An 11,804-nucleotide genomic window follows, 5' to 3' on the forward strand; every position below is an offset into this window, starting at 1 on the left:
CTATTTTACTGCCTTATTGGGAGTACAGGAAAGAGATAGAGAATCTGGTGAACTGGTGTGATGACAATAATCTCTCCCTCAGTGTCAGTAAAATGAAGGAGATGGTCATTGACTTCAGGAAGCGTAATGGAGGACATGTCCCTGTCTGCATCAACGGGGATGAAGTAGAAATGGTCGACAGCTTCAAGTTTCTAGGTGTCTCGATCACCAACAACCTGTCCTGATCCCTCCACACCGATGCTATAGTTAAGAAAGCCCACCAATGCCTCTACTTTCTCAGGAGGCAAAGGAAATTTGGCATGTCTGCTATGACTGTCTACCAATGTATACCAATATACTGTATACCAATATATGTGGCAATAATAAAGCATCAAAATTTAACAAACTATGCATTGAATCTGTTCTATTTCCTAATTTTATTTTTCCTTATTTTCTGTAGTTCATGCTATTGCTTTCCTACTCTGTTTCCTATTCAGTACAAAACGTTGAGTGTTGTATTATAGCGTAGTATAATTTAAGAAAGCCTGTTGGGTTGTCACTTGAAGAAATACATCCAATTCAAGCCACATGAGTGGAAACAACATAAAGCAAAATGCTGCAGATGCTGGAAATCTGAAATAAAAACAAAGTGCTGAAAATATTTAGCAGGTCTGGCAGTATCTCTGGAGAGAGAAACAGAGTTAGACCTTTCACCAGAACGTAGCAGAGCTCATTTCCAAAGCAAATACAGTTGCTTTTATGCTAGAGTGTTCATTCCTGCAATATTCTTAAAATGGTGAAGGTCCAATCTCATGTCAGGCTAAAGCTGGGATCAGGACATAATGTCAGAATTGCAGTAAAAGCTTGTATACTTGCATAGTTGTACCTTTTTAATATAATGTCATGTTGCAAGTCAGTTTACAAAGGTGGAAAATAATTGAGCGCTGGAAAATGGAGAAACACTCGGATTACTGATCAAAGGCAAGATTGAAGATATAGGCTTTGAGCTGACCTTGGAAAGGAGAGAGGTCACAAGGTGAAGGGCTTGAAGTGGAATGTTTTGGCACTGGGTGCTGAACAGTTGAAGGTCCTGCAGCCAAAAGTAGGACAGAAAATGTTTGTGTTTCATTGAGAAGGAACTGCAATCAACAGTTTAAGGGCCTCGCATACGAAGAGGATGATATGGTTGTAATGACAGCAAAACTGTTGGTGTTCACTGTCATATGGGGGAGGCGATGGTCGGGTGGTATTATCACTGGACTATTAATCCAGAAACTCAGCTATGTTCTGGGGACCCTGGGTTTAAATCCAGCCGCGGCAGATGGTGGAATTTGAATTAAATAAAAATATCTGGAATTAAGAATCTACTGATGGCCATGAAACCATTGTCGATTGTCGGAAAAACCCATCTGGTTCACTAATGTCCCTTTAGGGAAGGAAATCTGCTACCCTTACCTGGTCTGGCCGACATGTGACTTGAGCCACAACAATGTGGTTGACTCTCAACCGCTCTCGGGCAATTAGGGATGAACAATAAATGCTGGCCAGCAACGCCCCGTCCCATCAATGAATAAAAAGAACCTGTGAAACTGATAGTAGCTTATGGCATTTGCACGTGTGTATTTAAACACAGGAATCCAGTGGTTGCTGCTAGTGATTCATTGCTCCTCCACAAAGTGCACAGTTACAGTCTGTGCAAATTACTTGATCTGATGCGAATTCCCACTTTTTACGCTTTTAACCTCACAGAGAAAACCCTTTGCTATGTAAACCGTAGTGTAACTGGATTTGTAATGGTACACTTTGTCATGATCACTGATGAACAATCTCTCTGGTCCTGAAAAGTGACTCTTATTAGCAGAATGTCAATTTTCTTTATTCAGTTTTTTAAAAAATGCATAGATTTTTAAGTTTTAATTTGCTATTTTGCAGCTTCTTCCTTAATCACATATAAATCTCAATCTTTATTAAGATGATTGAAAAGCGAAGGATGATCAGTAGTTTTTAGTTCCTGGTATGCTGTGTGTGAGAATTTTTCAGTGTGGTTGGTTACTCGTAGAATCCCTACGGTGCAGAAGGAGGGCATTTGGCCCATCGAGTCGGCGCCGACAACAATCCCACCCAGTCCTATCCCCGTCACCCCACATATTCACCTCGCTAATCCCTCGAACCTACGCATCCTGGGACATTAAGAGGCAATTTAGCATGGCCAATCAACCTAACCCCCACACCTTTGAACTGTGGGAGGAAACAGGAGCACCCAGAGGAAACCACACAGACACAGGGAGAACGTGCAAACTCCGCACAGACAGTGACCCGAGTAGGAATTGAACCCGTGTCTCTGGAGCTGTGAATTTGTAATTGAACTTGCTTGATGACATAACTGGTGCTCGACACTGAAAATCCCCCATAATTGACATGGAATGAAATTAATACTGGAAAAGGTGAATCCATGTCTGCTAGATTTTGCTGTAATTTGCTAATGATTTAAGAACCTCAATCAATATGCAGAGGAGCAAAACCAGTGAATATTGGTTAGCATGATGCAATAAAAGGATGAGGATTTAGTGCAGGCAAAGAAGTGGAATTGGACTTTCGAATGAATCTTGCGTATCTTCACACCCATACTTGGTGTCAAACTTGGACAACCAGCAAGGAGACCACTAGACCACACTAAGTAGAGGTGACAGAGGCATGACTCCATGCTTCAAGGGGAGAGGCAGGTGATGCTTGCAGAATTAGTTTGTCAATTGTATTGATAAGAATATTAGGTTCAAACAGCACATTGAGGTTGCACACTGATGGGTGGAATCTGAGGAACTGCCAGAAGTAAGGTCCAAGTCGTTCATCAAGGTTCAGAGAACCAAACACGGAGGTGACTGGAGAAGGTTCTGGTCTGGTGGGGTAATTAGAGCATAGCACTTGGGAGGGAGAGAGGGAGGGAATGATCAGGGGAGGATATAGTGGGGGAAGAGAGTCACATCAGGATAATTATTTTGTTCTTGCTAATGTTGAATTGAAGGAAATTATTTTCAACAAGAGAATTTTATCAATTGAGTAGTCAGATGTGGAGGCTTTTTTGTGCAGTGGCAATACCTCTACCACTGGACCAGAAGCTCTGGGTTCGAGTCCAATGCCAGGACCTGTTGGCCATGAAAGGAGCATTCATCATGGTTCAACAGGCTGAGAATCAACTTGGAATCCTTCCAAAACTTCCCCACTATTCCACAAAAGGTAAAAACAGTATGGGTATGAAGAAAGAAAGAGAGCACAGTCAGAGCACCATGCTGATGGAGGAATCTGTACTGCAGACAGGTCAACCTGGGTGTTGTCAGCATAACATTGGAATTGACCTGATACCTACAAGAAAATTAAGGATGTCGAGGATGGAGCCTTGGACGAAGCTGATGTAATTGTACGAGGGTGAAACAAAAAGCCGGAGAAGGGTTTTATTTGGATTGTGCTACAGAAGTGGATCACACAGGAGAAGGATAGACATTAACTTGTTAAACTCTGTAAAGACGCATAAGTGTAAAAGACCTCATTCTGCCTGGAGTCCATGAATGAAGGGCGGGTGATAAAGGATATGCTGACATATCACTGAAAAATAATTTATTTACTGTGATGTAGTGCAGTCAGAAGTGTTACTACCTCGGTATGGACAGGTTAACTGAAAACCTTTTGAATTTCTATCAGGACATGAGTGACTTGTATTTTTCTTTATTGCAGTGACCAATAAGAAGCCAGCACTGGTTTCCATTACCAAGGTCAAACAGTTTGAAGGGTCGTCATCGTTTGTGAAAAGGTCACAGTGGATGCTTGAGCAGCTTCGACAGGTGAACGGTATCGACCCCAACAGGGTGAGTCTGTGCTGAAGCTAATAACAGTAAGAAGTCTCACAACACCAGGTTAAAGTCCAACAGGTTTATTTGGTAGCAAATGCCATTAGCTTTCGGAGCGCTGCTCCTTCTGAAGCTAATAGTACAGGGAGGTGCATTAGAATATTACTTAAAACTGGTATTTCAAGAAATGTCATGTTTGACAATATCTATAGTTTGCTTATGAAAGCAAGTTGTAATGTATATTGCTTCTCATTCAATGAATAATGTTACATCTGGAGTATAAATCATAACCCTTATACCACAACAAATTTTCCACCAGAAGTTCTTAACTTTCAAAGATTTATTGCCCACGCTGAGCGTGGTAAGCAATGGAAATATGAAAAGATTGATTATGATGCAGTACTCCTTCAGCCTACCTGTATCTTCACAGATGTACACAGATTTTTAAGGATAACATGAATTAGAAAATATATCTTGCACCGTTTAAAGGTCCGTTGACCTTGGTGGGAATTTCTGGTCTCTGGGTGGGCGCGACTAGAAAGTTCCACCCATGGTATCACTATTGGACAGAAGGTTGATTTGATCAGCCAGGTAAGAACTGTGGCTACTAAAACAGCTCAGATATTGGAAATTCTGCAATGAGTAACTCACCTCCTATCTCCCCAAAGCTTGTCCACTATCTACATGGCACAGGTCAGGAGTGTGACAGAGTATTCTCCAATTCTCAAATGGTTGCAATTCCAACAGCCTTCAAGCTTGACACCATTCAGGGCACAGCAATCCTTTGTTTGCACCACATTCATGACCATAGATACTCACTCCCTGCACTACCCGTGTACAGTAGCAGCAATGTGCACTGTCTGCAAGATGGACTGCAGCAACCTGAAATTCCTTTCACAACATCATAGAATCACAGAATCCCTACAGTACAGAAGGAGGCCATTCAGCCCATCAAGCCTGCACCGACAGCAATCCCACCCTATCCCCGTAACCCCACATATTTACCCGGCCAATTTCCCCAAAACTAGGGTTAATTTAGCATGGCCAATCAACCTAATCCGCACATCTTTGGACTGTGGGAGGAAACCCACGCAGACATGGGGAGAATGTGCAAACTCCACACAGACAGTGACCCAAGCTGGGAATCTAACCCAGGTCCCTGGCGTTGTGAGGCAGCAGTGCTAACCACTGTGCCACCATGCTACCACAAACATCTTACAATCCACACAACCAACTAGAAGAATAAGGGGAGCGATGCATGGGAACACCACCACCTGCAACTTCCCCTCCAAACTATCCGGGTTCGATACCCGGCTTGGGTCACTGTCTGTGCCGAGTCTGCACGTTCTCCCCGTGTCAGCTCCGGTTTCCTCCCACAGTCCGAAAGACATGCTGGTTAGGTGCATTGGCCATGCTAAGTTCGCCCACGGTGTACCCGAACAGGCGCCGGAATGTGGTGACTAGGGGATTTTCACAGTAGCTTCACTGCAGTGTTAATGTAAGCCTACTTGTGACTCTAATAAATAAAGATTAAACTTTTAAACCACAAAGCATCCCGACTTCAAATTAAATTACTGTTCCTTCACTGTCACTTGGTCAAAATCCTGGAACCCAAACAGCACAGTGGGGGTACCTACACCACACTGACTGAAAATGCTGGCCTCACTCCCGGAACTGATAGAAAATACCTTTAGGTTGCATGACAAACTGAAAACTGTGGAACAGGAGCCAATGTTATGTGGCAGTGACCAAACAAATACCTTGAATTTGTTTCTTAAAGTAAGTAGTGGCTGTAGCTTCCTGACAGCAGTTAAATCGAGTGACTGGAACTTTGTACTTGGAAACGCTACAGCTTAAAAAAAAGGAAATATGCATGATTATACATGAGAATTACACAACAACTGAAATATACATTTTAAGTCAGAAGCAACAAATTGAAAATACCTTCTGCACTCCTATTCAACCAGAGATAAAAGTGGACAAACTGAAATGTTGTGGTAATTGACAGTCAAAGTCTTTAGTAAAAATTCCCAGCAGAAGTCTGACTTCATAGCAACAGTGAAATTCATAATTGCGGTAAAGCCATTCCAATTGCTCTGCTAAGTAGAGAATGAAGTTCAGCCTCAGTTACTTCATCCTGACATAGAGTGAAACGATTTGGCATTATTTCACACCAAACATCCCGCAATACATCTGTCATTTTTCCAACACTATATAGCACATGTGGCCAGATGTGTCTGTCATAGCCCAACGTGTCTGGGAAGCCCCTGATACCTCCCGCACTGATATATCGCTCAGATCCATCTTCGGACCCTTAAGACTGCTAAGCAATGCTCATAACCCTTAAACCCTGTTGTAGGTAAAAAATATCTCTGAGACGAGTTGTGGGTCAAAATGCAGTGTTTATTTTCACAATTGTGGGAGAGGTCCGATTCCTAACATGGTCTCAGGCCTCTCCCCGAATATGAGTAAAGATCAAACATGTATACTTCCCGGTTCCCGCCCCTAATTACATCCCCAATGCTCCAGGATGTCTGTCACTGTTCGTTATCCATTGTGGGATCCTTGCTGCATCGGCAGTTTCTTCCTTTGCGTAGTCTGTGTAATCGTGGCAGTCTCCAAGGCCGCGACTGTCTCCGTTATACCACCCTGCATGACGCACATCTGCGGCCCGCCCAGTCAACACACAAGGTCACAAGCTTGCACAAACAAGTTAACTGGCATACAAGGGGTACAGGGCCTACATAACACTCTATATCGATGAGAATGAATGGTATATAATATATATAAATCTATTAGTATATGATCATAGAAGGCATGCATATAAGCTCCACTATGTTAAACAAAGGCACATGAAAATGGAGTCTGTTTGCTAGCTCAGTTAGCCACATTCCTGAGCACAATTGGCAGAGACGGCTGTGTCTCTTATCTGGTCTGGATGCACAAAAACAATGAATTCTAACAAAAACAATGAATTCTACAGTTTTTCTCACGGATCTCTGAAGTATTACAGAGGTGAGTCTCAATGTTTTAAGTGTTACAAGGTTCATTAACCCATTCCATTCTTCATTTTCCCCCCTTTTGGTCAGGTGCCAGGTCCAAACATGGCACCTATGACCAACTCGGAACCAAATGTTATCGGTGAATGGGCCTAGCTCCTTTGTCAGGAGGTCTGCCCCCTCCGCCTGTACACTTGCGCCCGGCATAATCTGCGCTGTTACTGTTTTGCAACAGGCGTTATAAATCAGACATTTAAATAATGCCATACAAACACAGCAAGTAATTACAATTAATACAATCAAGCCATGCATCAGGTATGCACCCCATGCATCAGGTATGCACCCCATGACCCGAACCATTGCCCCAGCCAGTCCGGAGGGTTATAATTGTGATATTGGTCCCCCTCATCCTGTTATAGCGAGTTATATTCTCCGAAGCATCGGGAATATACGTACAGCATTCAGAGCCAAATATGGCACATGTTCCCCCTTGGGAGGCCAGCACATAATCGAGTGCCAATCGGTTCTGTAATGCCACAGTCCGAATAGCTACGACCTCTGCTGATATTTCAGAGACGGCCGTGCTCACCTCCTCGAACCCATTTTTAGTCTCATTTGCAATTCTCTCTCGGGTTGAGGCCATCCGTATAAGTTCTTGTGCTGCCTTTGCTGTCCCAAATAATGGGTAGGCTATCATGAAGAACCGTTCTGTCTCACTAATGGCTCGCTTAGCCCTAAGCAGGTGTATCTCGGGGTGGTCCCGTAAATCAGTGTAATGGTGAATATAGGGCACCACATATGCCAAATAACACGATCCTGCTCAGTTCCGGGGAAGCCACGGATAGGCATTGTTTCCACAGACAAAATAGGTACCATTATATGCAGTCACCGCGCTTATATAAACGGAAGAGAGGCTAACCGGGACGGTGGCTATGGGGCACTGGATTGTGACCTGTATCATGGCCTCAGCGTCATCAGTGATATCAATCTGCTGTATAGAGTAGCTACGGCCAACAGGTATGGTTCCATTTCTTGTCAGGCAGATAGCTCCCCTTTGTTGATTTTTCACAATGAAGTAGGGTGGGGAATCTGATCTGTCGTAGCCGGGCTGGTAATGTTTCTTAAAGGTCGATAAAGTGCACCCTCCACCCCCAGCCTTGAAACAACATCACTGTTGCTGATATCCTGCATAGTGGTACCCAATGGGGTTTTAAATGTCAGTTTCTTTGTCCCTTCCTGGGTTCCATTCTGATTTAAAACCCATTCTATAATTTTTAGAGCTGATAAAGGGATAGGGAATAAAGGAATTCCTCCCTTTCCTCCATGCGTGGGAATGTGTGAACAGACCCAGCACTTGCTCAGATTCGATTGTGATGCATACAGATAAGACATATACACAAAGGTGTTCATACAATAGACAGAGTCATCGTTACAGAGATGGTCACTGTGCTTCATCCCTAACTCCTCATAATTCCATTTATACTTTCCTGCTATGGCTAACAGGGCCAGGGCCGTGAGTATCAGCATGAGAAGCATCTTATCACTTACTAATATCCCGTGTGACTGTTATATAATGGTCCAAAGGCTATATCGCCCACGTGCAATTCCCGTGAACCCGTTCAGCTTGCTTGGAGGTCAGTCGTTTGTTTATATCTGCAATTGGAGTATATCAGGGTCACTTTATTTAAAGTCTCAGAGGTATTTTTACCGACAACAAACTCCAAAATCAAAACCTCCTCTCCAACGCAACGCTGCTGGAACAGAAACCGGGCAACCTTAATATTCAGTGTTGGATGAGAATCGCGAAATGGAATCGATGACAAGTATGTTTTAATGTGAAGGCTTAGACCAAGTGCGCATAAGTGAAATGAGGAGCACAGGAGCATCAAATCATCAGTTCTCTCCCCACACTGCCACACACAACATTACTGTTTAAGGCATTGACCTTAGTGTGACATTACAACATTACACCTTTCAGAGATACATTCTCTTTTCTGCTCTGAAATCTGCTGTGATCACATTTCCCCACAAGCCAGGCACAGGCACCTGGGATGCCAGTGATTACCATTCCATCTGCATGTTAAGCTGCTGCAAAGAGATTTCAGCTACATCACCTTTAGGGCATTAGCTTCAACTCCTGTCAAGCAGTGCTCAGGAGAGGAATAAGCCCCAGGGACAAATTGCTACCACTTCTAATTTTCATCCTTCAAACTTCTAACATGAAAGCATGCATGTTGACCGTTCCCTGGAGATGGAAAAGACTGCTGACAAATTTTAGAGCAATATCTGCGCTGTGTCATCTTGCAGTTGAACAGTCCTGTGAGGTGACTCGATGAATATTGAACTTTTTGGAAGTGTGCACAATTGCTGTAATGGAGAAAGCAATTTTCACCAAGTGTTGCCCAGTGGCACCACAACATTGGCTCAGAGTCTGCTCTAATTCTTCATTTAGAGTCATAGAATCCCTATAGTGCCGAAAGAGGCCATTCAGCCCATCGAGCCTGCACTGACAACAATCCCACCCAGGCCCTATCCTGTAACTCCATGTATTTACCCTGCTAATCCCCCTGACATTAAGGGTCAATTCAACACAGCCAATCAACCTAACTCGCATTTCTTTGGAGTGTGGGAGGAAACCGGAGCACCTGGAGGAAACCCACACAGACACGGGGAGAATGTGCAGACTCCACAGTGACCCAAGGCCGAAATTGAACCCAGATCCCTGGTGCTGAGAGGTAGCAGTGCTAATCACCATGCTGTCCATGTCAATGTTGTTCAGAAACCAGAGCACTAAGCATTGCAGCTTTGTCACTGTTTGCTAATGTCATTGCCAATTGGCTAACACCTCTGAGCTCTCAAATAGCATTATAAAACATTTAAAGATACCTGGGTCGAATCATCCTCTGGGATAAACGCAAGATACTATGGATGCTGGAATCTGAAACAAAAAGAGAAAAATGCTGGAAAATCTCAGCTGGTCTGACAGCCTCTGTGGGGAGAGAATAGAGCCAGCGTTTCGAGTCTGGATGACCCTCCGTCAGAGCTGACAACAGATGCTGTCAGACCTGCTGAGATTTTCCAGCATTTTTCTGTTGAATCATCATCCCCTTCTCCCCTGTAGGGATTCTATGAAATTGGGCAAAAGGGCAACAAACACACAGCACAGATTTCATTGGTTTATCTGCTCAACCTACTTGCATCGGAGCTCCCTGAGATCTTCAGACTTGGAAACACTTCTGAGTGGTTGCGAGGAGACAGCGGTCGCTCCCCATATAGCACTCGGCTCCAAACAATGGTGGAGGAAAAGCTGCCAAGTCTGCGGCAAAATCCATCATTGTTGTTTGCTAATGAAGGCCAGAACCATAGAGTATGTTTTGTAGTATTGCAGTCTCTGTGGACTCTGTGTTCAATCGTGAAAAACTCAACAAATTAGAAGCACGGTGGCATCATGGTTAGCACTGCTACCTCACAGCTCCAGGGACCTGGGTTCGATTCCCAGCTTGGGTCACTGACTGTGGAGTTTGCACATTCTCACCGTGTTTGCATGGGTTTCCTCCGGGTGCTCCGGTTTTTTCCCACAGTCCAAAGATTAGCATTGGCCATGCTAAATTGCCCCTTAGTTGCCCTGGGATGCGTCAGTTAGTGATTAGCGGGGTAAATATGTGGGGTGAGGGGAATGGGGCTAGGTGAAATTTGTTGTCAGTGCAGACTTGATGGGCCGAATGGCCTCCTTCTGCGCTGTAGAGTTTCTATGAATAAGCAATTGGGCCCCACGAGCCTGTTCCATCATTCATTAAGATCAATCCTCCATTCCACTTTCTCACCATTTCCACTTCATCCAGGATTCCGTTTCTGGGATCAGCTGACCCTTTATCAGAATGAACCTTTACACACACCAGATGATAATATGTGGCTGACCCTTGGCAAACTCCCAATTTTTCCATCTTCAAATTTTCCAACTTGGATTGGCAATAGACGTGAAGGCAGCGGTATGGGGAAAAAAACACCAACACAAAATGCTGGGGATGCTGAAAATCTGAAGTACAAACAAAATAACGCTAGAAAAACTCAGGAGGTCATGCAGCATCTGTGATGTGAAACAATTTGGATGAAAGATCATCAACCCGGAATGTTAACTCTGCTTCTCTTCACCGCTGTTGCCTGAACAGCTGAGTGGAGAAAGAAAAGGCTGGAGTTGAAGCAAATAACAGTGAAAGGTTAGCATTGGACCAGGTCAGGTTATGAAGAGTTCGTAATTGTAAGATAGCGAGTAATTGTTACAGCAACATTGTCTCCGGGCATAGAACTATCCAATTACTCTTGGGACCTTCAGCTTTTTCAATTGAAGGATAAATATTTTTGTGGATTGATAGATGATCTACCCAGTTGTTGCACCAAGTGTATCTTGCTGTGAAAGATTAGACTTTCAATATTTAGCCAATTTAGTTATAAAAACATTCCAAAGTTCTTGGGTATTTTCATCTGAGACCTTATTGAGTCAGCGAGCTGTACAAACCCCAAAGATTCCTGCCTTGAGTTTCTACTAGTTTGCGTCATTTTGTCTGCGGAATCTGGCTGAATTTACCCAAACTGGCGAAAATGTATTGGAGATGGGTTTGATCATTGCCTTCAAAAGGGAATTGGGCCGTTGCCTGAAAAGGAAGAATGTGTGGGGTTACGGGGCAGATGGCCCCGAATGGGACAAGTGAATTGCTCATTCAGGGAGCTGGTGCAGGAGCAATGGACCAATTCTGTTTAGTTTTTAAACCATGGCAAGTGTAAATTGAGTTTCTGCTACCTTTAACTCTGTTTTAACAATATTGCTCTGGAAACTGACCCCACTCTCAAACCTGGCCACAGCCCCTCACCCCTGTCTTCACCCCACTCGCCCCTGTCTTCCCCCCACTCCCCCCTGCCTTCCCCCCCACTCCCCCCTGCCTTCCCCCCCACTCCCCCCCGCCTTCCCCCCCACTCCCCCCCGCCT

General features: G+C 44.1%; 1 protein-coding gene across 4 annotated transcripts in view; it reads left to right on the forward strand.

Moving 5' to 3' along the window:
* Window positions 1–11,804, forward strand: part of stxbp6 (syntaxin binding protein 6 (amisyn)) — a 203,870-nt gene that overhangs the window by 133,236 nt on the left and 58,830 nt on the right. For all 4 annotated transcript variants that reach the window (XR_013499973.1, XR_013499974.1, XM_078233275.1 and 1 more), the window contains exon 3: window positions 3,709–3,839. Coding sequence is in view for 2 of the 4 variants with exons in the window: in XM_078233275.1 (XP_078089401.1) it covers window positions 3,709–3,839 (131 nt within the window). In the remaining 2 variants the exon portion in view is untranslated. The remainder of the gene's footprint in view (window positions 1–3,708; window positions 3,840–11,804) is intronic.

Source organism: Mustelus asterias, chromosome 18, assembly GCF_964213995.1.
Source record: "Mustelus asterias chromosome 18, sMusAst1.hap1.1, whole genome shotgun sequence".
In the NCBI taxonomy this organism is placed as follows: Eukaryota; Metazoa; Chordata; class Chondrichthyes; order Carcharhiniformes; family Triakidae; genus Mustelus; species Mustelus asterias.